The 27,410-nt window shown below is 40.0% G+C and overlaps 1 protein-coding gene across 1 annotated transcript in view; it reads left to right on the top strand.

Annotated features, from left to right (window-relative positions):
• LOC149287157 (putative zinc finger protein 75C) overlaps positions 1–27,150 on the top strand; it is a 36,331-nt gene extending 9,181 nt beyond the window's left edge. The window contains exons 2-5 of the mRNA XM_089493522.1: positions 6,668–6,827; positions 7,668–7,788; positions 11,410–11,553; positions 27,128–27,150. Coding sequence (XP_089349648.1) covers positions 6,753–6,827; positions 7,668–7,788; positions 11,410–11,553; positions 27,128–27,150 — 363 coding nt within the window. The 5' untranslated portion in view covers positions 6,668–6,752. The remainder of the gene's footprint in view (positions 1–6,667; positions 6,828–7,667; positions 7,789–11,409; positions 11,554–27,127) is intronic.
• The last annotated feature ends 260 nt before the right edge of the window (positions 27,151–27,410 follow it).

Genomic DNA, 27,410 nt, shown 5'->3' with positions numbered 1-27,410 from the left:
TTGTCTATATTCCTTGTTTGTGTTCTCTATTCATGTTTCTGTTTGTTGTCTGAGGTTTTTATAAGTAATTAATGCTAAAAGTGATAAAGTTCAATCATACATATTCTCAAATCAAATCACATCCCAACACATAAGCCTACATATACATGCACATATGTTCCTGACATAAGCAATAACATATGATTTTCACAATAAAGTTAATAAAGCAACCCTATTGAAAAGAAGAAATAAGCTCATCAAGCTCCATGATCAAAGACATAATTGTGTTTGTCGTCAGGATTCCTATTGTTAACTGTGGAATTGGCATGAAATTCAAGTCAAGCATGGTAAGTTTTTTCTCAGGACGCTCTTTGAAAGGAGGGAGACCTTTATACATCTGGAGATAGTCTTAAAGTGTGAAGGCCAGATCTATTCTGATTAAATGGCATTACACAACAAGAGCTATTCCATAGTGATCTCCCTGAGGAAACGTGAGATGGAAGATGCCCCTGGAGTGGAGGAACATCTGAAACATGCGGCACCCTGGGCATTCCTATTCTGTTATGAGAGTAGTCCAGAGAAGCATAGTAACAGTTGCTTGGCAAGAGTCTGTAACCAGGCTAAAAATTATAGTTTCTCAATGAGAGGTGATTCTGACAGCAGATACAATATTCTTTATAGTGGAGTTTTCCTATTGAATCATGAAACAAATACACAATACATCACTATTAGAAGATTAGCTTGGTGGCAAGAGTAAACTCCAGAGAATCAAAAGTGTCAAAGGGTTAAAAGCAATGAGAATATGTGTGTTTAACTAATGCTATACACTGTCTTTCTGAAATTGGACCGACTGGAAGATGTTATTGCCTGGTGATGGTAAGAATATTAATATTTTGGTAACTGCTAGACAGGTTTGTTTTGTTCTGAGTTTAGAGTGTCATATAAACATAGTTAATAGTTGATAGTATCATGCAATATGAATATTGATGAAACATCAAAAGGGGGGAATGTGGTAGAAATATTCCTTGTTGAAATAAAAAGCTATAGAAAGATGGAGTCACCTTTGTCAGCCAGAGAGATGGTTTTTGAAATAAAGGCTTGGAGTTTAGAGAAACTAGAGCAAAGGAATAAGGAGTGCATCTTGACCTGGATGGAAGCTGGCCCCAGTAGAAAGACATAACATAAACTACTGAGATAAGGACATTCAGAAGCAAGGTTAGGAGGAAAGCCACTGAATTCCTACAGGAGGGGGTAAGGAGTGATGATGCAGTTTTAATGTATGCATGTATTTCTGTTCTGATTGTAAGAATTCTGTATGTTTAAATTGTAATTAGCCAATCAGGTGTATTGAAGAAGCTTCTTTGTCTTGAATAATATAAAAAGAGCCATTTTGTCTTGTTCGGGGTCTCAGCTTTTGGAACTTGAATTCCACTGAGTTCATTGTTTTCCTTTGTCGACAATTGGAAATAAACTTATGGATTTTCAATTACTAGGTCCTCTTGCCAATCCTATTGCTCTGCCAATCCTAGAAATTTAAGTTTCCTGAAATTTCTGTTACATTATTATTATGATACATTCCTCAAATGAATAATGAAAACAAGGCCCTGACTTTGCTATATTGTCTAGATATGATAATGGAGAGCCCTTAGAGATCAAGATCGCTCCATCTTCTGACTGAGCATTTTGCAGTGTTACTACACAATGGTTAAGATTTTTAAATAACATTTTCGAGGCCACCCATCCACTCCAATTGTTCTACAAAAAACGGTCTTGATTTGCCATAAGGCAAAGGTGACTTTTCTTAGACCAGGGCCTTCAATCCTAGAGACACTCTTCAGAGCTGTCTTCACAAAGCTATCAGATAAGAGTGGGATAAGCCTGCCACATTACACCTAAATTCTGTGTCTGTTAATAAGCTTTATCATTTACCTTGACAGGTAATGGCAAAACTACAATTCTAACCAATGGATGACTCATTATAAGCCCTGGGTTTCTCCCGTTTATACTCAAGCCTTACGAGACACACATTCCCTCTCTCTTTCACACACATACATATACAATATACATGTATATATACGTACACTAATAAAATGACAGAAAAACGATCATATACAGCATCCTCCTTGGCAATTAGGGCTGCTTCAACTATGTCATTTTCTCAAGGGCTGACCTTATGTGGGCTAAAGATTTTATGAGATCCCTCATAATCAGATAAACATAAAATTATATCAAGACAACCTACAAAATACCCAGAATGGCTGCTTTCTCAGCTGATGCCAGGCCAGATATAATACAATTTGACATAAGGCCACAGGCAGCCTCTATATTGGTCAAGAGGCAGATTTTAAATAAAATCAAACAAATAAACTAAACCACAGACATGTGGATGCCTGTTCTAAACAAAATTTGATAATTTGATTGGTGATATACTCTTTCAACAATCACTGGATCCAATATTGATAAAAAAATTAATGAAAAGGGAAAATCATTTGCTTTTTCACATAATAATAAAAAATGAGGTCCCTTCATCAGGGACAATCCTCCTTTCCCCCCCATAGATACTTATTTTACAAGAGACAATAGGTTTGGCAGACAGTAGTCTGAGCTTAGTTACCAACCTTACCATCTGTCCCAGGAACTGCTTCACCTGAACCTACAACAACAATGTTCAGTGACAATTCTTGTCAAACAATGACACAAATAGCCCCAGTCCTGGCTGACTGGTGCTAAACGATAGGAGGAAGACTGCAGTCTTTCTTTCATCTTTCATAACAAATTCAGCCAGACCTATGGGTCCTCCCAACTCTAAAAATTTGCTCACATATACATATACCACTCTCATCACTATTTCATTGCTTCCTCAAGATACAGGAAAGCAAAGAGTCATTGGCTGATACCAAAAGCCACAAGACATCTGATCAATATTGGGACAATTAAAAAACTATAAAAACAAAGAGGCTTGTTCCAATCTTCTTTAATTCTACATTTAAAACAATCAAAAACAAAATTTAGAGTGTGGTGCTAGACCTAAAATGGGTCAATTGGTTTATTAAAAACAAACAAACAAACAAAAAACAGGGTCAGACTGGAGAGTCTCCAGAAAACCCTGGAGGCACTTCAGCTCCATGATTTTGTGTGTCCCTGTTCTTAGTTGTAGTTGTTTCTGCATCCCAATCCACCTACCTCATCACAATTATCTACACACTGCTTACCAGGGAAAGCTTTTTCCATACAAGGCTCTACCATTCAGTCTGTTGTTTTATTCGGTGACACTCACTACACTGATAGGGACACATTAAAACAGTGAGATCTTCTTGTATACCATAACTTCACAATGTCCTGATCAGATCTGTTTCTCTTCCATAAGATGTAACAGATGTCGAGTTGTGCTTTCCTTCCTATCCAGAAAAGGTTTTCTGCTAACTCATAAAAAGGACAACCTAATTCCATTTCAGAAGCTACAATACTTTGGAGTGGTTGTAGATGCATTGCTGACCAGAGTCTACCTGACCAAACAAAGGGTAAGATCCATGAAGAACACCTTCAAGCAGGTAGGTTGTTCTCAGTTATCTGACCTAGTGTTACTGGCTCACCTACAGTGCCTGATCTGCTTCAATTAATAGTTTGTCATAAACATGAGGAGCCTAGAGTGGTTCCTCTAGCTATTTCAACAATAAATGGCACAGATAAATCACTTGTTCTGACATATACCAAATAAGTTCAAATCCCTTTGAACGGTGGTTGTGCTGCCAATCGAGAAGGATTGTCTGATTTGGCCCCTTAGGGCGATACAAATCATTTTGTTACACCCAATAAGCAAAATGAATACGACCAACAATCTCTACTCCCCAATATAAATTGGCTTCAATTAAAACCAATAGTGTTTGTTTTCAACCCAACTACTAACAGCTCAATTCTAATTCAAATTGACAAGTTTATATTAAGGGTTCATATACACCAAATGACTGACCCAATCCAGGTCACTGATGACAAAATCAACATTTCTAATAACTTGATTCAAAAACTGATTTCAACATCTTTTTGTCACAATTAAATTGTGGCTTGTCTTGGATGCATTTTAACATGCTACAAGAAGATTGAGATATCTCTGTTGTGATCAGTGCAGCTACTTCCTCTGCAATACCAACAATCACATCCATCTAAGATAAATGTAGGACATGACATGGCCTTCATCTTCCACATTTACATGCCACCTCTGTTGAGTTGACTTGAATCAAGAAGAGGCTTCCTTTGGAAGACACATCTGGTGGTTCTCACATAAGTGATATGCCTCAGTTCACCCACCCATTGGTTTGGGGAGCTTTGGTAAGTCCCACGTTATAGGATGTTTCCACCTCCATCGCTGGAAAAAGGAACATTGGGTCTTACCTGTGAGATATTCGTTTTCAGCGATGTAGGTGGAAATATCCTCCCCACCCAGAACTGAGGAGGCTGTTTTCCCTTGACTTTGCAAGGGTGGTTGTTAGTTATTTATTTTTAGTTTGACTTTATGATAGTTTCCATTGATTATACTTAGATTTCCATTAAATGCTCTCTGAGTTTGTTTTCTATCCTCGGCTGTAATATTGACTGAGGGATGGAGGGGGTTGCTCCCTCTGGTGGCATTGGCTCCTTCAAGTCTGTTTTTCCTGCCTATTTCGGAGCAAGAGATAGATTCAACCCACGTTATAGGATGTTTCCACCTACATCGCTGAAAACGAACATCTCACAGGTAAGACCCAATGTTCCTATTGCTAAAGGTACAAGGTAAGCTTTCCCACTATCACCCCTTTTGTTCATTCTGATCCTTGAAGCGTGAATAATGGGATAAGATTAGAAAATAAGATCAATGGAATAAAAATTAACATACATTGAGTTTAAAATGAGAGTCTTTGCAGACAACATTTTGTATTCCCTGGAGAACCCAGAAAAGAGCATAAGGGAATTGATGGATGTAATAGTGGAATTGGAATATGTTTCGGGACTAAAAGTAAACAGAGACAAAACAACATTAATAACATAAAATATGGAGGAAAGGAAGAACAAATCCTGGAAGAAATTAGTGGATTTAAAGTGGGAAAGAAAGTTAAATATCTAGGAATAAATTTCACCAATAAAAACGCAGATCAGTTTCACAATAACTATGAGACAATAAGGAAGGAAATCAGAAAAGACCTAGAAATATGGGGGAAATTACACTTATCTCTATTAGGAAAAATATCTCTGATCCAAATGAGTTTCCTTCCTGAAATACTGCTTCTGCTTCAAGCGATACCCATCATCCAGAATGAAAAACCATTGACTCTATGGCAAAAGGAATAAAAAAAGAGCCAGGATAAAAACAAAACTACTTTGTGATGACAAAAGTAGAGGAGGGCTGTGTTTACCAAACTGAAAACTTTATGATGCTGCTTGTTGTTTAGTTTGGATTAGAGAATGGTTTATGTTAGAGAATGAACAATTGTTATGTCTGGAGGGTGAACATTTAAGATTTGGGTGGAATGGATCCCGAATTTACGGCAAAGAGAAAGTTCATAAAGAAAGCACAAACCATTTCGTAAGAAAAGCTCTGTTGAAGATCTGGGGGGAAAAGAAGTGTAGAATATGTCCAAAAATACATTCATGGTGTTCGTCACATGAGGCTCTTTTTGGGAGGAACAGTATCCAGAAAACTCAATGGTTAAGATACAAGGATGTACTGAAAGAATCGCAAGGAAAACTAGAGATCAAACTTAAAGAATCTGGCCTAGATTTTTCAATGGTGTCTTTATCGTCGAATGAGGGAGAGGTTTAAAATAGATGTGAAATGAGAAGGAATACAAAATGAAAAGTGGGAATTGTGGAAGCCATGCTCCATGTTCATTCCATGCCTGATGAGAGTGTTGGAGAAGCATGCAGCTGTGTTTCTCTAGCCAGAAGCAAAAGGAAGGCCTTCTCCTCTGAGGGCCACTGGGGAGGTCAGGAGGTTTCAGCAGATGATGCGCTCATTTCACATCTAGCGACAGGGACATAGCCAGGGTCCTCTCCAATTCCCATCCCCTGACCCCCCTCCACTCTCACAAGGCATGGAGTGTCAGGACCATGGTGAACAGGTCTGAGGAAATGACAGGCATGTGGCCACTAGGTGGAGCTGTTGTGGAAGTCATTGACAGCTCTAGTGGCACATTTAAAAAGTGCATCATTGGAATGTTGATGCAACTGCCAACTGTCATTCTCAACTGTCACTGAGGAAGAGTCAGACAGTGTGAGCCTCAGAGTGGGTTGTTACTGGTGTGGATGGTGTCGATGTATATAGTGTTGTACACAGTGGAACTTCTTATATGAATAAAAGCCTGCTCTGAGAGAAGATTACAGTGTCTCTGCTCATTGAGAAAGCGACAGGTGTTTCTTCAGCTCACAAGCTACTGACTACAGTCAAGGTGGAGAATCTGGTGCCATACGTTAACGTGTTGCCTCACGTGCTGCGCAACACAGCAATGTCAAAAGCGTTTAACATGGAGTATCTGTTGTGTAGGCGAGCTGCAGTGAATCTATGCTAGGTCCAGAGGGCTTTGTTTGGTGAAGAGGGAGGAAGGGGATACCCACCTCTGCATTGGCCCAAAGGCATATGTCACCTGCGTATCTCACTAGCAGCATGCTGTTCTCTGTGTCTTGACAAATCAAGCCTAACCCTACTCTCTTTTCTCAGGAACTTCATCTCAGTCTCCTTCTACACAGCCTTGGGCCATATTTTGCTGAAAGAGACACAGGTGCAGGGCCACCAGGACAACCTAATGGCCAACACAGAGGCCAAGCAGAGGGAGTTGGGCTCCAAGAGGAAGAGGCTGTCGAAGTACAACAACTCTTTGGTGAGTTGACATCCTGACTATTAGTTTCCTTTGTGTCACTGCTGGGGCTGTTCATGAAAGCGAGCGGAGAACATATTGTTCCAATTTGGCAGAGAAAGTCCTGGTTAATCCTCTGTCACCCCACTTTTTCAGGGGCTTTCAAAAATGTCCCGGTTTCTCTCTCCTCCTCCCACTTTGCCCCTTCTCCTCAGCTGCCTTGGGTTGCTGCAAAGTGACTTCCAAGGAGTTTGCACCCCATCAACTCAAAAATGGGGACAGGAGAGGAGATAAGTTGCCAGGGTCTTCCCTTGCCAGGAGGCTGAAGCAAAAGCAAACTGCTGTGCCCTTCCTAGCTTGTGTGATCTTCCTCCTAAACAACCTTGGCCATCCTCACCACCTTCTGGTGTTGCTTGTCCACATGTGCCTTGCTTTTCCTGTCTGTGAAATGTTGGGGATATGGGAGACCATCTCTGGATCTAAATTGGGGGTGGCCCAGTGGCCTTCAAGTCCAGAATGCTCCCCAGAACTGTTTTTTAAAATGACCTTTGCCTCTGAAATGTGGCAAGAAATGGCTAAATGCACCATAATTCTTTTGTGGCTACATGTACTCTATGTGTTGGGATAGTCAGTATCCTAATCCATCCTCAATATCCCAGCCATGGCCTAAATTATATTGTTTATTACATTGTATGTTATATTGAAAGGATTCAAGACAAACTGATCTGAAAGGCAGTAGCTTTTTGCTTGCTAACAGAATTTAAAGTTTATTTCTGAAGTGATGAAATAACATTTGGGAAGCACCATGTGCTTTCCTCCCCTTTTCTTTGTCACTCTCTGGATGAGGGCTATTTTCTATTTCAGGTGACCTTTGCCGATGTGGCAGTATATTTCTCCAAGGATGAATGGAATCTGTTGACGGCGAAACAGAAACTTTTGTACAATTCTGTAATGATGGACAATTATGAAAATGTGGCTTCTGTAGGTAAGGAACCTGAATCCATGGCTCTTTCTATAAAGACTGAGGGCCCTTTCATTATTATCATGTTGCTATGGTTCCACTAGAATTATAGAGTCATAGAGTTGGAATAGACCACAAGGGCCATCCAGTTCAACCCCCTTCTGCCATGCAGGAATACACATTCAAATCACCCCCAAGAGATGGCCACCCAGCCTCTCTTTAAAGACCTCCAAAGAAGAGGACTCCACCAAACTCTAAGGGAGTATATTCCACTGTCAAAGTGCTCTTACTGTCACAAAGTTCCTCCTAATGTTTAGGTGGAACCTCTTTCCCTGTGCCTTGCATCCATTGCGGTGTCTCCTTTTCTCGGTGTCAGCAAAAAGCAAGCCTGCTCCTTGCGCAACAGGACACCCTTTCAAATGTTTAAACATGGATATCATATCCACTCTTTATCTCCTTTTCTCCAGGCTAAACATAACCAGCTCTCTAAGCTGCTCCTCATAGAGCTTGATGGTTTCCAGACCCTTCACCACTTTGGTTGCACTCCTTTGGACATGCCCCAATTTGTGAACATCCTTTTTGAATTGTGGGGCCCAGAACTGGACACAGGATTATTCCAAATGAGCCCTGACCAAAGCAGAATAGAGTGGCACTATTACTTCTCTTGATCTAGAAACTATTCTTGTATTGATGCAGCCTAGAATCACATTGGCCTTTGTAGCTGCCTCATCACACTGTTGGCCCATGTTCAACTTGCGGTCTACTAGGAGTCCTAGATCCCTTTCAAGCCTAGATTAATTGTGATAGCAACATCCTGTAGCATATTTGAATCTGTAGTTCAGTGAGGCACTATTGCTCTCCAGGTTCTAAGGATTCTAATAACCCCATCCTAAACTGCCAATTCTAGGATTTTATGGGAAGAAGCCATGGAGATTAATGCTTTTCTCACCCAAATGGTACTCAGCACATCTCTGAGCAAGTTTCCTACCTCTTTTGGCCCCTCTTCCATCCTTTTAAGGCTCTGGAGAGTCTTCTTAGGGGAAAGCCCCCCCTTGGGCCTGCAATGGCTCAGAGAGGGCCCAACAGTGGCAAAATGGCCTCCTCTTCCCCAAAGGGATGTTTCGGGATGTTGAGGGGGAAAATATTATTTCATCTCCCCCCCCCCCCTCCCGGCAATACAATGTGGGGTTGCCCCTGAGATCTCCTCCAACCCCATCAGTAGTCCATGCCTGTCTTATAGATGTTTTAAGGCTGTTTTAAGGCTGCTCCCTGGCACTTCACCCTCACCAAAATTGGAGTCCAGGTCCCAGCCCCCTTGCTCTGCCTTTGCCAATGAATTATTTGTATATTGATTATCCTGCCTTTCTCAACAAATGGGCCTAAAAGGGATGTCATACTGAGGAGGGAGCTGACTTGTTTTCAACTGCTCCAGAGACTAGGACCCAGAGCAGTGGATGCAAGCCGCAGGAAAAAGAGATTCCACCTCAACATTTGAAAAAACCTCTTGAGAGTAAGGGCTGTTCGACAGTGGAACACACTCCTTCCTCGGAGTGTAGTGGAGCCTCCTTCCTTGGAGGTCTTTAAACAGAGGCTGGATGGTCTGGGATGCTTTGATTGAGAGTTCCTGCATGGCAGGCGGTTGGACTGGATGACCCTTGCGGTTTCTTCCAGCTCTATGACTCTATGATCCCTTTTATGCATCACACTCTGTGGGTTTGTGTCTGTAACAGAGAGACGGAGGGAAAGTGAAAAATAGAAAGGCAGGGAAGAGAGGCTGAAAATGAGATGCTGAAGCAGTGCAGATGGGCAAGAGGGAAGGTTGGAGAGCGGAGGGAGAAAGGGAAGGGGATCTGGCAGATGGGAGCCAGGAGGGGAAGGCTGGAGCAAAGCCAGCATCTCCTAGCTCTGTGCGGAGAGGAAGGGACCTCTGGGAAGGGCCAGGAGAGGGGCCTTGGGGATTGGGAGGCAGCCACCAACCTGACAGATTTTAAGAACCGAACCTGTGAGAACCGTCTCAGGTCCTTGTTTTCGAACATATTAAGTGGTTCCATTTAGAAATTATGAGCAATGTCTATGAAGAGAGGAAAGGGCAACACAAAAATGCCTTTTTGTCTAATGTTTCTTTTCCAACCTGAGCTTGCTTAGCTCCATGGGTGATTCCAGAGGCCCTTTGTTACCCGAAATGCTGGAGGCTGGGGAGGACACTCCCAAGTGCTATGCTTTCAGGGGAATTTCAGACTTAGCTCAAAGGAGAGATTGGGGCAACAGTGGCCTCGGGACTATTCCCATTCCTGATCTCCCCCCCCCCCCCCCCCCGGTGTTAGGGGGATCCCATCTATTCTCGAGCCCTATTTCAATGAATGGGGTTCCGCACAGGCACCATTAACCCTTATGCGGCACGCAGCCCCTTTTTCCAGTGTGGCTTTTAGTGTATGCTGAAATCCGCATAAGACGTGCCCGCGTATGACACGCATGCACACACATATAGGTGTTCACACAAACACACAAGAAGTAGGTAACAAAGGTAGGAGTGGTGAATAGATGTTAGGATTTGCTAATGGTAATACGTAACCTAGACAGAACTTGATTCCAATTGCTGAGGGTCCACAATGGGGAGAGAAGTCAGTAACTCCCATGGCAAGTGGAGCTGGCGAGTGTAGTGAGGGGTTTAGCAATGTAAACCAACAGAGTGTCTGTCTGCAACTGGACTGCAATATTTATACTGAAATGGTTGCTAGTGGGCAGAACCCGAGTTTTCTATAAAGTTTAAATCGTTTTAGAAAGTTTCCTGGGTGGGGAAAATATGGTCCAAAATCAAATTGAATGCAATGGGTGCTTGGTGCAAATACCTCAGACATAAGGGATTACCACACCGATCCTCAGGTCCTTGTTGGCTCTGAATTCCAGTCCCGTTCACAAGCCAATATACAGCGCAATGTGAGCATGATGCTCCCAGATGCAGCTCAACAATAACATAGCACAGTATGGAAACAACGTTCCAGATACAGGTATTGGCAATGCACTGGCCACATTTCACACTTAAAAATAAGTCACAGACACAGTTGATTTCATCCGAATCTTTGGAGGTTCTCTATCTTGAGTTGCAATATAATCAAAATATTTGCAAGCTCTCCTCTCTGACTTCCATCATGTTCACCATCTCTTCTGTACACAACTCCAATCCAATCCTATCCACAGCAATCCACATGTGTCCTGTATTGTGTATTGGTTGTGATCCATCTCCTGGTGCCACACAGCATGAAGCGTCCTCTGCAGTTGGCTTGCATCACGCCATGTGCTCTGACTCAGGACTCTCTGGCCGTCTCACAGGATATGATGCCACTTTTCAATCCAAATATTTTACACATGTTTAAAGGAATCTTTTTTCAACAGTCTGTATGACTATCTGCTTCAACTGATTACCTCAAGGTAGTTCCCCCACAATCTCTTCCTTGCCAGCTCCTGTGGATAAGGATATAATCGTTTCATGGATTTGGGGCATCTGCGACAGGGTCCTGCTCAGGTCACCCACCCCAACTTTATTAATTTAATATCAAATAGGGAGGTATGAAAGTAGGGCTAAATCTTGGGCTAACACTTTCCTCTCTTAACTCTGATATTCAGTATTATTTTCCTTCTTTACAGAAGAACTTGTCAGTCATGAGAGAGTCCACACATCAGAGAAGCCATACAACTGCCAGCATTGTGGGAAACATTTTGCATACAAGTCGATCCTTCTCATGCATCGGAGAGTCCACACCGGAGAGAAGCCATACAAATGCCAACAGTGTGGGAAATGTTTTTGTTTGAAGTCAGTCCTAGTGGCACATCAGAGAGTCCACACAGGAGAGAAGCCATACAAATGCCAGCATTGTGGGAAATGTTTTTCTCAGCAGTCCTACCTAGTGACACACAAAAGAATCCACACAGGAGAGAAGCCATACAAATGCCAGCATTGTGGAACATGTTTTTCTCGGCAGTCAAACCTACTGACACACCAGAGAGTCCACACAAGAGAAAAGCCACACAAATGCCAGCATTGTGGAACATGTTTTTCTTCAAAGAGAGACTGAGCAAGACACCAGAGAGTCCACACAGGAGAGAAGCCATACAAATGCCAGCAGTGTGGAAAATGCTTTTCTTTGAAGGTAAACTTAGTGAGACACCAGCAAATCCACACAGGAGAGAAGCCATACAAATGCCAGCATTGTGGGAAATGCTTTTCTTTGAAGGTAAACTTAGTGAGACACCAGCGAATCCACACCGGAGAGAAGCCATACAAATGCCAGCATTGTGGGAAATGTTTTTCTCAGCAGTCTTACCTAGTGTCACACAAAAGAATCCACACAGGAGAGAAGCCATACAAATGCCAGCATTGTGGGAAATGTTTTTATTTGAAGGGAGACTTAGTGAGACATCAGAGAATCCACACCGGAGAGAAGCCATACAAATGCCAGCATTGTGGGAAATGTTTTTCTCAGCAGTCCCACCTAGTGTCACACAAAAGAATCCACACAGGAGAGAAGCCATACAAATGCCAGCATTGTGGGAAATGTTTTTCTCAGCAGTCCCACCTAGTGTCACACAAAAGAATCCACACAGGAGAGAAGCCATACAAATGCCAGCAGTGAGGAAAATGCTTTTCTCGGAGGTCAGGCCTATTCAGTCACCAGAGAGGCAGCACAGGAGAGAAGCCACACAAACCCACGAAGTGAATGAACATTATTTTTGTAAAGGTGGAATACAAAAATATTTTTTCCATCCAGCGGTGCTAAAAAGCCCATATGAATTTATTTGCACAGTTTCTCTGTCCATATGTCTGTTTATGTTTTAAAGTTATGTTTAGTAAAGTTTAGGTTTTAATTGCTACTAGTATAGATAATTGCTTTGGGTTATAAATTTGGCGGGGGATTATGGGTCGTGGTTTAGGTTAGTTAGATGGGGGGCTGGGGTTTGTTGCGGCTGGCTAGAATAGCAAGGATAGCATTGGGAATTTGTGGGATGTTGGCTGAAGAAAGTTGGGGACCTGTAGTAACAGAAAGGGATCCAGTTTCTTCGAATGTCTGGGGCAGGGAGAGATTGTGCGTGTGAGAGGGATGGCAAAGTGGGGGATAGATGGTGGGAATTGTAGGTGGGGGCTAGGTTTGGTAGAAGGTGGAGTTTTAGGTTTGGGGGTTTCAATATATTCTTTGGCTTGGGGAGGGCAGTTCTAGCTTAAACACTGAATTTCTGACTATGTGTTTTAATAAAGTTCTTTGCTATTTCAACAGACTGGACTCTTTGATGCGCAGAAGTTGTGAATTTGCACAAAACGGACCCTTTCTTCTCTCCTCATTCCTCAGCTCCATTCCCAGCCATAAGAACAGCAAAGGCAAACACACACACGAGATACGAGCCGACTTGGATGCCAGCATAATATAATAAGAAAAGATTTATTTCTAGCCCGCTCTATGAAGGAGAATCTGTGCTGGTTTCAACAATAAAATACATCGAGGTTACAATAAAATCCAAAAGAAATCAATCCCCCCCCCCCCGATCCCAGTACTAAAACTGGATTAAACAATGAGAGTATAAATGTTGGGAGAAAATGCAGAGGTGAACTCAGAGCAATCTTGGAAGCTTGTGAGTAGATAGACAAACTGGCAGACTGGAGCTTTGCCAGGAAACACAACTGCTAGATTAAAGCACCGTAGGCTGGCTTTTCTCCAAGAGGCACTCTTTATTTTTGGTTGCAAAACATACACGAGAGCTAGACCAACCCCATCCACCAATTACAAAACCCACACTGTACAATGATGATCTGAGCTTATATACACTTTTGCCATGTGGCAATCTAGCTCAACCCCTTCCTGTACAATTTCCTGTGTTACCTGGATTACTGTCCATCATTCCAGATGTCACAGCATATTTACACAAGTGCTATGTGCTGCTCTCTGGCACACTCCGCCACAATCTTGGACAATCCCCTGCTGTCTGGAGCCACAGCGGCAACCAATTCCTGGTTAAGAGCAGCGAGTGTCCATTAGCTTCTCTGCCACATCTGAACATTTTCAATGCTGCTCCATACCTCAACAATAAAAACAGTAAAGACATTCCAGTGACTCTGTGAATAAGATCATACTGGATCATTGTGAATCTGTGAGGACAAGCTCCTTGGAAGTGTGAAGAAGACAACTTGCCCTCTCAACCCTTGCCTTTCATGGCTGGTCATCCAAGGAGGAGATGCTTTGAGGACTCACCTGAGATATATCATAGATGCATCTCTTAGGGAGGGCTATTTTCCATCTTGCTTAAAAGAAGCAGTGATACGGCTGCTTCTGAAAAAGCCCTCCCCAGATCCCTTGGACATGAAGAATTACAGAGCGGTCTCCCGTCTTCCATTTCTCTTCAACTCCAAACAGTCTTGGATGAAACAGATTACCTAGATCCATTTCAACCTGGCTTCAGGATGGGATCCAGAGTCAAGATTGCTATGGTTACCTTAGATGATCTCCGCTTGAGTATCGACAGTGGAAGTGTGACCCTGTTGATGCTTTTGGGCCTCTCAGTGGCTTTTGATACTATTGACCATGTCATCCTTCTGGAACTCCTGAGGGAATTGGGGATCGGGGACACTGCATTGCAATGCTTCCGGTCCTATTTCTCCCGCACATTCCAGATGGAGATGCTTGGGGACAGTTGCTCCTCTATGAGGGATCTTAAATGCAGCATTCTCCAGGGTGCCATCCTATCCCCAATGCTAGTCAACATCTACATCAAACCGCCAAGAGAGTTCATCCGGAGGCATGGGGCGGGTGCTTTCTGTATGCTCATGACATCCAGAGGTATCTTAGTGTCAACTAAAGAAGGCATCTCCCTCTCAATGAATGTCTTGAAGCAGTAATGGGCTGGATGAGGAAAAACAGATTGAAACTGAATTCAGATTAAACGGAGGTGTGTATTGTTGGAGGTCCTATTCTCGGTATGGAGGTCTGTTAACCGGTCCTGGATGGAGTCACACTTCCCCTAAAGGACTGTCTTTGCAGTTTAGGGGTGCTCTTGAATCCGTTGCTCCAGATGTCAGCTCAGATAGATAGGATGGCCAAGAGTGCCTGTTATCAGCTTTGGTTGATACGCCAACTGCGTCCCTTCTTGGAACCTGAAGACCTAAACACTATGGTGCATGCGCTGGTAACCTCACGTCTTGACTTCTGTAATGTGCTCTACATAGGGCTACCCTTGTATTAAGTCCGGAAAGTTCAACTAATCCAAAATATGGCAGCCAGAGTGGTCACTGGAAGATCTAGATGTGACCATATAACACCTATACTAAACCATGCCCTATGAGGAACTACCCAGGGAGCTGGGTATGTTTAATCTGGAGAAGGGAAGGTTAAGAGGTGATATGATAGCCCTGTTTAACTATTTGATGGGGTGTCACATTGAGGAGGGAGCAAGCTTGTTTTCTGCTGCTCCAGAAAACAGGACTTGGAGCAGTGGATGGAAGCTCTAGGAATAGAGATTCCACCTCAACATTAGGAGGAACTTCCTGACAGTAAGGGCTGTTCGACAGTGGAACAAACTCCCTCGGAGGGTGATAGAGTCTCCTTCCTTAGAAGTCTTCAAACAGAGGCTGGATGGCCATCTGTCAGGGATGCTTTGATTGAGAGTTCCTGCATGGCGGGGTAGGACTGGATGGCCCTAGTGGTCTCTTCCAACTCTATGATTCCAGGATTCTATGATTCTGAGATCACAATGGGACAGCCTCAATGCTTCAGGTAAGGAGCACCAGCCTGAAATCAAAATGTGCAGACTCAATGCATGAGGGAAGGAGCATCAGCCTTAGGTCACAATGGGCCATTCTCAATCCAGGTAAAGAGCACCTTAACTGATCATAGTCCCATTTCAATCTTTAAGGCAAGGAACTTTAGGCTGAGATCACAATGAGCCAGTCTCAGTTATTCAGGTAAGATGCATGAGCCAGAAGTCACAATGGGCCAGTCGCAATCCTTCAGGTAAGGAGCATCAGACTGAGGTCACAATGGGCCAGTCTCAAAATGGCCGCTGGACCACAAAATGGCTGCCAGAACACAAAATGGCTGCCCCAGCCTCAGCTCTTTGCAGTTGGCAGTTTGAGGCCTTCAAGAAACCCATAATAGAGGATGTAACATCCCTAAAGTCAGAAGTGACCCCAAACAGGATTTCCCAGCCTTAAGAATACCCAAAAGTTTTCCTGATGCTCTAATATAGAGACTCCCTGAGATAGTCAGTATTCGCAAGCAAAGGAGGGCCAAGAGAGCCCTGGAGAGCCTTGCCTTGGGGTGGCTCTGGATCTCTGGTGCCGCAAGAAACTACAAATCCCAGGATTCCACAGGAAGGAGCCAGGAGAGTTAACACAGTTTCGAACTGGAATATTTCTGCAGTGCAGATACAGCCTGAGCTGGTTGTAAAAGGGTCGAAGCACCCAAGTCTGGTCTTTACCCTCTTAATCATGGTTTTACTTTCAAAAATAAGCTCTTTTTTCTGTCTAATCCTTACTTTTGTTGTTGTTTCTTTGTGTCTATATTTGTTTGTTTTATTCTTGGTAATGTGAGATGGTCTGCTTTGTCAACTTCCTTCATGAGTAAAAATCTCTTAGTGAGTAAGAAAACTGGGGAGGATTTTAAAACCTCCCAAAGGAGCTGCTTTTGGCCTTTTTTCTATGAGGGGGCAGTCTTCCTCTTAGAAGCCAAAGCCCAATGTTTGTGAAGAAGAAGAATCAGGCTTGTATTAATACTATCCTCCCCATTTCTGATCCCTTTTAAAACCCATGTTCCCCAGAAGGAGCAGAGCTGTGTAATATGAAAACCCTCTCTGAAAAGAGACACAAAAGACAACAAAGGGACACACTTCCTTCCTTTTGACCCAAGGAGCCTGGTTTCTTTATCACTCTAAAGCTTCAGGGAGAGAAAGAGAAGCCAATGGTCAGAGGAGGTTCTGGAACATTATTCCCCACAGTCACAAGCAGCACACAAAATGGCTGCCAGAAAACAAAATGGCTGCCAGAAAACAAAATGGCTGCCAGAAAACAAAATGGCTACCAGAAAACAAAATGGATGCCAGAATGCAAAATGTGAGTCTGGGGCAGGCAGGGGCAGGGTCTTCTAGCTGCTCTGCCCCCATTGGCCAGCCTCGAGAAGAGGCGGAGCTTCAGCTTCTCTATTTAGCTCTATGCGTGGAAGAGTGAGCGAGGAGAGGAGCAGAGTGTCCTAGAGAGAAAGAGAGAGACAGACAGACAGGGAGGGTCAGCAGAGAGACAAGGCCTGGAACCACTAGGCTTCACTGCTGCACTGAGGGCTGGCTGGGCCTGGCTTGGGTCTACTGCTGCTGATGCTTTCCTTTGGCCACTGCCACTAACGTGGGGAGGAAGGAGGCCCAGCAGTCCTTCTAGGCATGGGCCACTCTCTCTGAAGGTGGGAGAGTGGGACTCCCCAAAAGGGATTTTAATGCTTTTAATGGTGGCTCTCATGCTGTAGTGATGATGATGATGATGATGATGATGATGATGATGATGATGATGATGATGATGATATCAGGCCTGCGGGGCAGAGGATGGAGCTGCTGCCACACATTAATCATCATTAATGCCACCTTCCTGGGCGTTCTTGATGTGCCCCACCGTAATGGCCATGGCTCTGTCCTATGGAACTCTAGGAATGTTCTTTTGGCTTGGCATTTTAAGTGTTGATAAGGTTTGGAAATCCTGTTTGGGGTCCCTTCCGACTTTGGGGCCCTTTCATCCTCCATTATGGCTTCCCTGAAGGCCTCAAACTGCCATGCACTGAGCCAGAGGCGGCCATTTTGTGTCCCGGAGGCCATTTTGTGTGCTGGAGGCCATTTTGTGTGCTGGAGGCCATTTTGTGTTCCGGAGGCCATTTTGTGTTCCGGAGGCCATTTTGTGTTCCGGAGGCCATTTTGTGTGCTGGAGGCCATTTTGTGTTCCGGAGGCCATTTTGTGTTCCAGAGGCCATTTTGTGTTCCGGAGGCCATTTTGTGTTCCGGAGGCCATTTTGTGCTCCGGAGGCCATTTTGTGCTGCTTGTGACTTAGTTGAGCAGAGGCCTCTCTTTCTCTCCTGCGGCTCCAGAGCCAGGAGGAGGCCAGGCTTTTGGGGCCAAAAGGAAGGAAGTGTGTCCCTTTGTGTGTCTTTTGTGTCTCTTTTCAGAGAGGGTTTTCATATTACACAGCTCTGCTCCTTCTGGGGAACATGGGTTTTAAAAGGGATCAGAAATGGGGAGGATAGTTTTAATACAAGCCTTATTATCATTATTCTTCACAAACATTGGGCTTTGACTACTATCCCTGTTTTTAATAACTGTTTCAATAACTGTCCAATAATTTTAAATAACTATCCAGTAATTTAATGGCATTTTGTTTTGGATGGGAGTGTTAGGGTTAGGGTTTGGCAGATCATGAAACTTGTTTTTATTGTATTGTATGGATATTTTTATTGTAAGCTGCTAAAAGGTGGCCATTCTTGTGTAGTAATTGTCTTGTGATTAACTCCCACAACAGCCTTGTAAGGTAGGCTTCGTAGGCTCCTAGGGCTGGAAGGGAGCCCCAAGGGCCAAACAGTCAGCCCCATTCTGCCCTCCAAGTCCTCTGAAGAGATGGCCATCCAGCCAGAGACTCCTCCAATGCTCTTTGAGGCAGCGTCTCCCATAGATTTGCTCACAGGTCATGGAGGTCTACAGTCCCATGGGAACCAGTTCTTTCCACCCCACTTTGGGAAAGGAGACCCCCTCAGCCCCCTGGACTCACTCCTGCCACTCATTCCTAGAATGGCTGGGACTCAGAGGGGTTTCCTAGGCATTGCCACCTTCTGCTCTCCATGGCCATTGGCACTGACCTTTCCCCATTGCCTTTCCTTCCTCAGCCCTGTGGACCTCCTCCTCCTTCGCACTCAGAGCAACCCTTCTCTATGGTTGAGGAGACAGCCTCTGACCCAGGGAAGCTCCGGCAATAAAGGACTGCAGGAGAGGGCTGCAGGAATCAGGGTCTTTGCAGTGAAGGTAGGCCTTTATTCCTGGAGCTGAAAGAGGACCTTTGTTTAAATGTTTCAGTCCAGGATTGTGTGGAAGGGTTGCAGTTGAGAGAGTGAGCCATGCTTTGCAGGTATAAAGCCCCAAATGCAGTCTCTGGCAGCATTGTCCTCCCAGAAGGTGGAAGTTGTATTTCCAGACCCCAGACGCACAGTGCGCCAGTGAGTCCTTTGTGTGGGGACTGTGTGTGTACATGTTGTTTACTAGAGCTTTGTGAGATATTTGTTTCACTGGGTTTATAAAATGAATTTCCATAGGTCTTCACATCCCCAAAATTAGCATAGACCAGGATGCAATCTTCCCTCATAAACCTATACAGAAGAAGCATAAATTAGATATCTAAAACAAAGGAGTTTTGAACCAGCAAACAAGCCAGGAAGATGGCTTGCCAATAAAATAAGGAAGTTGAAACAACGAAACACGATTACGGAAATAAATAAAGATTCGACATTAACATCTGGCCAAAATAAAATTAAGAAGGTCTTCCAAAAATTCTATGCTAAATTATATAAAGGATCTCAAACGTCTAGAGCCAAAATAGAGGAGTTTTTGAGAAAAGCTAACTTAAAGCCACTTTCAGACCAACAAAGAACTATATTAAATGGACCGATGACAACAGCAGAAATCATGGAAGTAATAAGAAAAAGGGAAAAAAGGGAAAACACCAGGAATGATGGCTTCATCGCCAGTTATCATAAAGTATTTGAGGATCGACTGTTAACACCACTCAAATTAACGATAAATGCCATCAAAGGAAACCATTATCCTGAAACATGGAAAGAAGCTAATATAACTTTGCGGTTAAAAGAAGATATAGATGCAACTGAGGTAAAGAGCTATAGGCTAATTTCCTTATTAAATATGGATTATAAATTATTCTCTATGATAGACTCAAAAAGGTTCTTAAAGACTGGATTCACAAGGACTAATCGGGATTTCTCCCCCACAGACAACTCAGTGATAACATACGAAACGTCTTAAATATAATTGAATATTTAGAAAGGCACAACGGAAAAAAATTTGCACTTTGTCGATTTAGAAAAGGCCTTCGATAACATAGGATGGGATATGTCATTTGCGACACTTGAAATAATCGAAATAGTAGCTTCTTATTTAAGATAGGGGCAATGTATAAAGATCAAAGAGCCAAACTGTTAACTATAAAAAGAAGAAGAAGAATTTAAGATTTCTAAAGGTACAAGGCAAGCTTTCCCACTATCACCCCTTTTGTTCATTCTGATCCTTGAAGCGTGAATAATAGGATAAGATTAGAAAATAAGATCAATAGAATAAAAATTAACATACATTGAGTTTAAAATGAGAGTCTTTGCAGACAACATTTTGTATTCCCTGGAGAACCCAGAAAAGAGCATAAGGGAATTGATGGATGTAATACTGGAATTGGAATATGTTTCGGGACTAAAAGTAAACAGAGACAAAACAACAACAAAAAATATGGAGGAAAGGAAGAACAAATCCTGGAAGAAATTAGTGGATTTAAAGTGGGAAAGAAAGTTAAATATCTAGGAATAAATTTCACCAATAAAAACGCAGATCAGTTTCACAATAACTATGAGACAATAAGGAAGGAAATCAGAAAAGACCTAGAAATATGGGTGAAATTACACTTATCTCTATTAGGAAAAATATCACTGATCCAAATGAGTTTCCTTCCTTTTTTTTTTTAATTATTTTATTTTAATTAAATTTTAATGCAAACAATACAAGTATATACAGTCCGAAAAACATACACAAACATGGCATCCACCCCTACCCTTCCCCTCCCAAGTCATTTATTCTACGTATTCCTCACCCCCCTTTCCCTCCCCCGACCCCCTATACCTACTAACGAGAATAAAAAAAAGAAAGAAAAGAAAAGAAAAAGGAACTCAATTTACCCTCTTATCATCTACTATCGCCTAATTACCTCTACATCTAAACTATCATCTATCATACAACTCTAACTCATTCTCACACATCCTGAGACTTCCATCCTCTTTGCTTGAATTATAATGTTCTTGTATCTCTTATATATGTTCTATTTGATCTATTCTATACTAAGAGTTTTCCTAAGTACATTCTCCATTTTTAAATACTTCACTTTCTCTATCTTATTACAATTACTTCATTGTGTATACTACGCTTCTTCAGCAGATAATCAACATACAAATTATTAACAATTCAGTACAATCTATCATCAAATTTATCAATATCACTATTTTACAGTATTATTCCTTTACATTGTTTCCTCATATATTCAAACACCAATTGCCATTCATCATTCATTTTCTTCTCAACATCCACCATGGCTGTATCCCTTATTACCTGTGTTAATTTGTCCATTTCTATAATTTCCATCAATTTTATTATCCATTCTTCTTTTTTTGGAATAACCTTTGATTTCCATTTCTGTGCCAATAAGATTCTTGCTATCGCCATCATATAAAATAATTGTTTTCCAAATTTTATTTCTATTTCATTATCGAAAAGTCCTAATAAAAAGCTCTCTGGTTTTAGTTCTAATTTGATGTGTAATATTTCCCCTATTAAATCTCTGATTTGTTTCCAAAAGTTATTTATTTTCTTGCAACTCCACCAGCAGTGGATAAACGTCCCAGTTGTGTCTCCACATTTCCAGCATTGATTGTTTTTGTTTTTATATATGTTAGCTAATCTCTCAGGGGTTAAATACCACTGACAGAACATTTTAAACCAATTTTCCTTTATGTTTTGCGATGCTGTGTGTTTCAATCCTTTAATCCACATAAATTCCCACTGATCCAATTGTATATTATGTCCCACATAATTTGCCCATTTGGTCATAGTCTCTTTAACCACTTCTCCCTCCATTTCCCATTCTAGTAGTTTTTTATATATTTTCCCAATTTCCTTTTCTTGATTATTGATTAATAATGCCTCCAAATCTGTCTTATTTTCTTCATCTCCAATTTCTTTTAGGTCTTTCATCATTCTTTCGTATATCCTTCTGTATGCATACCATCCCATATCAAATCCTTCTTGTTCCAATTCTACTTGTGATTTTATTATTATTTTACCCATATATTTTTTTGTCAATTCACTATATTTGAACCATTTTTCCCTTCTGATCATTTCTTTTCTATATATAGCCTCATGGGGTGATAGCCACATCGGGAGTTTAATCATAATCCGCCTTTTGTATTTATTCCATACCGCTAATAAATTCCTTCTCACGCAATGATTACTGATTATTTTGTTAACTTTTTCTTTATTATACATTAAATAGGCATGAAAGCCATAACTAAGCCCTTCTCCTTCTAGTTCCAAAAGTTTTCTCTCCTCTAAACTCATCCACTCTTTCAGCCAAATAAGGCTACAAGCTTCTGAGTATAATTGCAGGTTCGGTAATCCCATTCCTCCTCTTTCTTTGGCATCCTGCAATAGCTTCAATCTAATTCTTGGTCTTTTATTCTGCCAAATGAATCTTGATATATCTCTTTCCCAATTTACGAATGGTTTCTTTGAATTAATAATAGGAATCATCTGAAACAAAAAGAGAATTTTGGGGAGAACAGACATTTTTATTGTAGCTATTCTACCCATAAACGATAGTTTTAACTTATTCCAGTTCGATAAGTCTTTCTTAATATCCAACCACAGTTTGACATAATTGTTTTCAAATAATTCATTAGTTTTTTTTGATAACCAAATTCCCAAATATTTTCCTTTTTTCTTTATTGCAATTCCCGATTTCTCCTCTAACCACTTCTCTTCTTCTTTTCTAACATTTTTTGTTATTAGTGCTGATTTATTTTTGTTAATTTTACATCCCGAAAATGCTCCGAATTCTTCAATTAGATCCAGTAATGGTTCCATACTAGTTTGCGGCTCTTCCAAATTTATCACGACGTCGTCTGCGAAAGCCCGGATTTTATATTCAAATTGTTTAATTTCCACACCTTTAATTGTGTCATTATTTTTTATCCTAATCATCAAGGTTTCCATTATTAACAAGAAGAGAAGTGGTGAGAGAGGGCACCCCTGTCTTGTACCCCTCTCAATCTCAACTAACTTTGATAGGTCTCCATTGATGTTAATTTTTGCCTTTTGTATTGTATAAATTTGCGAAATCCAATTTCTATAATTTAATCCACAATTAATCTTTTCCAAAATTTCTAGCAATGCCACCCATTTGACCGAGTCGAAGGCTTTCTCCATATCCACAAATACCAGACCCAACTTTTTATCACTATGTCTTTCATAATATTCTATGATGTTTAATATATATCTAATATTGTTTCTCATATATCTTTTTGGTAAAAAACCACATTGATCCGAGTCTATCAATACTTCTAAACAATTCTTAAGTCTGTAGGCCATAATCGTTGCAAAGATTTTATAATCCAAATTAAGAAGTGAAATTGGTCTATAATTTGAAATCTCTAATTTGTCCTTGCCTTCTTTTGGAATTAAAATTATTTCTGATTCTTTCCATGATTCCGGCATTTTCCCTATCAAGATATTATTCATAGTCAATCTTAAAGGTTCGGTTATTTCTTTTTTGAATACTTTATAAAACTCTATAGGGAAGCCGTCTGGGCCAGGTGATTTGCCATTTTTGTTTTTCTCAATTGCCATATCTACTTCATCTTGTGTAATTTCTGCTTCTAAATTTGCTTTTTGAAGTTCGTTAAATCTGAATAATTTCCCTTCTTTCAGGAATTCTCCTAATGTGATTGGATGGTCTTGTCTTTTTGAGTATAATTTATTATAATATTCCCTAAAATGTTCTATGATCTCCTCTTGCTTGGTAACTATCTTATCATTTATTTTTATCTTTGCTATCGTTCTTTCCTCCTTTCTTTTTCTTAATCTGTACGCTAACCATTTCCCTGGTTTATTTGCATTCTCAAAATACTGTAGCTTAGCCTTTCTTAGTTCGTTTCCTACCTCCTCTGCCAGCTCTAAGGATATCTGGTTTTTCAATAATTTACTTTCCATACGTGCTTGTTCATTTTGGGCATTTCTAATTAGTAAACTTTCTTTTTCTTTCAAACTTTTACTTAATTGCTCAATTTTTGTATTTTTCTTTTGCCTAAAAATTATATTTTGTTGTATTTTTTTTTTAATCTTTATTGGAAAATTGTTTACAAATTAAAAAGGGCAAACGATATCTTAATACATGCCATGTTATATTCTCGCACCTTCCCCTTCGAACCCTCCCCCCTTCAAACCCCCCCCCTTACTATTCTACTCTCTTTGTTCCTTATGTTAGCTATAACATCTACTTTCCTCAAGAGAAAAAATAACATTCCACTCCTTTGCCTCACTAGTAATAACCACTCTCCAGCTTGGTCGTCATAGATTGTACATTATATATTTCTATTCCACTTGTCAGATAACAGGACGATTTTTATCATCTTCCCGCTCTCATCTATCCTATATATAACACTTGCACTAACTAGCTTTCCCCATAATATACATTTTTTCCAGATTTTCCCAAATCTGATCTTCTTCTTCATTTGTGTCCTCTTTCAGTTTTCTTGTCAAATTTTCCATCTCTATCATTTCTAGACTTTTTTCCATCCAATTTTCTATCTCTGGTATTTCATTACTTCTCCAAAATTTGGCTAATATAATTCTGGCCGCTGTAATTAAATATAATAGGGGTTTGATTTTTTTCCTGATTTCTTTATTTTCCACTATGTTTAATAAAAATAATTCCGGTGTCATTGTAAAATTCAATTCCAGTATTTTAGTTATTCTTTTATGTACTTCTATCCAAAATTTGTGCACCTTGGGACATGTCCACCACATATGAAATAGACTACCTACACTTTTTCCACACTTCCAGCATTCACTTTTTTCGTTTTTGTAGATTCTTGCCAATCTGTTTGGTGTTATATACCATCTATATAGCATTTTGTAGTAATTTTCCTTAATATCTGCACATAAGGTGAATTTGAGGTCTTGCCCCCACGCTCTTTCCCATTTCTCCAATTGAATATTCTTACCTAAATTTTGCGCCCATTTTATCATATGATGTTTAATTTGTTCCTGTTCCAATTCTAGCTTTAATAATAGTTTGTAGAATTTAGATATTTTCTTTTTCCCTTTGTCTAATATTATCTCATCTAATTCTGTTTTATTTGGGGTTATTCCGAATTGTTTTTCATCTATTCTATATCTCATTGTTAATTGATAGTATAAGTACCAGTTTATATTTAGTCCGTCCCTGCATATTTCCTCTCTTGTCTTTAGAATTAGCTTTCCATCTATTAGTTTCAAGATATCCTTATATTTTATCCACTCCTTTCCCTCTAATTTACCTCTTTTTAATATTGCTTCATGTGGTGACGCCCAAACTGGTATTGCTCTATATACTTTTCCCTTATATAAATTCCATACTTGCCATAGTGTTTTCCTTAAAATGTGGTCTTTGAATTCTCTATTTAGATCCACTTTGTCCCACCACATATATGCATGCCAACCATACCTCAAATTAAAACCTTCCAAATTTAATAAGTCTTCATCCTTCAGTTCTGTCCAACTAGTAATCCAATCTAAACAACAAGCTTCAAAATATAATTTAAAATTTGGGATCCCTAAGCCGCCTCTTTCCTTGCTATCCATCATTGTTGTCCATTTGATTCTTGCCTTCCTCCTTGCCCACACGAACTTTTTTAAGTCTTTTTCCCATGTCGTAAAGATTTTTTTATTGTATATTATTGGTATATTTTGAAATAAAAATAAAATTTTGGGTAAAACTGACATTTTTATTAGGGCTATTTTCCCCAGTAATGATAATTGTAGTTTTGACCATTTCTCCAAGTTTTTCTTTATTTCCTGCCAACCTGCTTTATAGTTATTATCGAATAATTCATTATTTTTCTTTGTGATATATATTCCTAAATATTTTACTTTTTTTTGAATTCTGATTCCGACTAGTTCTTGTAGGGTGTTCTGGGTTTTTTTAGTCATATTGCAAGTAATCATGGCTGATTTTTCTTTATTTATTTTTAGACCTGCTTGTTCACCAAATTCATTTATTATTTTCATAGTTTTGGGTATATTTGTTAAAGGGTTTTCCATCACCAACATTATATCGTCTGCAAATGCTTTGATCTTTATTTCATTCCCTTTAAATTTGTATCCTTGTATTGTCTTATTTGTCCTAATTTCGTTACATAATATTTCTAAACATAGTATAAATAGTAGTGGAGATAGTGGACACCCTTGCCTAGTACCTTTATTTATTTGACAGTCTTTTGTCCTTATTCCATTTACTAATATTTTTGCTGTTTGTTTTTTATATATTTCTTCTATCCACTTTACTATATTTCCCCCTAACTCCAATTTTTTAATTAATTTTATCAAGAATTCCCAATTCAAGTTGTCAAATGCTTTTTCTGCATCTAAAAAAATCATTGCCACATCTTTGCTTGGATTTTTTTCATAATACTCAATTAAATCAATTATAATTCTTATATTTTGTTTAGCTTGCCTACCTGGGAGGAATCCACATTGATCTTTATTAATCCAATCTTTAAGTATTATTTTTAATCTTTCTGCTAGTATTGTGGTAAATATTTTGTAGTCTGTATTTAGTAATGATATAGGTCTGTAATTCTGTGGGTATTTTGGGTCTTTCCCTTCTTTTAATATGAGAGTAATATTTGCTTCTTTCCAAGTTTCAGGAATTCCTTCCAATAATATATTATTAAAGACTTTTTCTAAATGCTCAACTAATTCTTCCTCAAAAATTTTATAAAAATTTAAAGTGAATCCGTCTGGACCTGGAGCTTTACCCTTTTTTCCTCTCCTTATGGTTTCTCTTATCTCTTCTTTTGTTATTTTTTGATTCATCTTTTCTTTGATTTTGTCATCCATTTCGATTTTCCCTATTTTCCCTAAATATGTTTCGAGTTTATGTTTTTTATTTTTCCCCTCCCCATTTTCTCCATATAAATTTTTATAATACTTTAGAAAGATTTCCCTAATTTTGGATTGTTCCGTTATAATTTTATCATTCTCTATCATTTCTACTATCTGTCTTTCTTCCTTCATTTTTTTTACTTTATATGCTAAGAATTTCCCTGCTTTATTTCCATGTTCAAAAAATTTTTGTTTAGCAAATTTCATCTTTTTGACTATTTCATCTGTCATTTTTGTATTAAGTTGGTTCTTTAATATTTTGATTTCCTTAATTAATTTTTTACTGTTAGGGTTTTTGATTTTTTCCTTTTCCTTTTCTTGTATTTTCTCTGAGATCAGTCTAATGCTTTCTTTTCTTGATTTGTTTCTTTCTGATTTTTTCTTAATCAGATATCCTCTCATTACTGCTTTGACCGTATCCCAGATTATTTTCATTTTAGTATCTTTCTCAGTGTTCTCTTTAAAGAAGAATTTTAATTGTTCCCTTATTTCTTTTTGAATATTTTTATCTCTCAATAGCATGTCATCTACTCTCCATCTAAAATCAAATTCTTTTTGTTGCAGCTCCAGCCAGATTTGATTATGGTCCGAATTCTTATTTATTTTAATTTTAGTTTCTTTAATGTTTTCCAATAGGTTTCTCGAAATTATAAACATGTCGATTCTCGAAGCT

The sequence above is a fragment of the Sceloporus occidentalis genome, unplaced genomic scaffold (genome assembly GCF_023333645.1).
Source record: "Sceloporus occidentalis isolate IW3139 unplaced genomic scaffold, rSceOcc1.0.p SCAF_64, whole genome shotgun sequence".
Lineage (NCBI taxonomy): Eukaryota > Metazoa > Chordata > Lepidosauria > Squamata > Phrynosomatidae > Sceloporus > Sceloporus occidentalis.
This window is presented reverse-complemented; position numbering and strand designations above follow the sequence as displayed.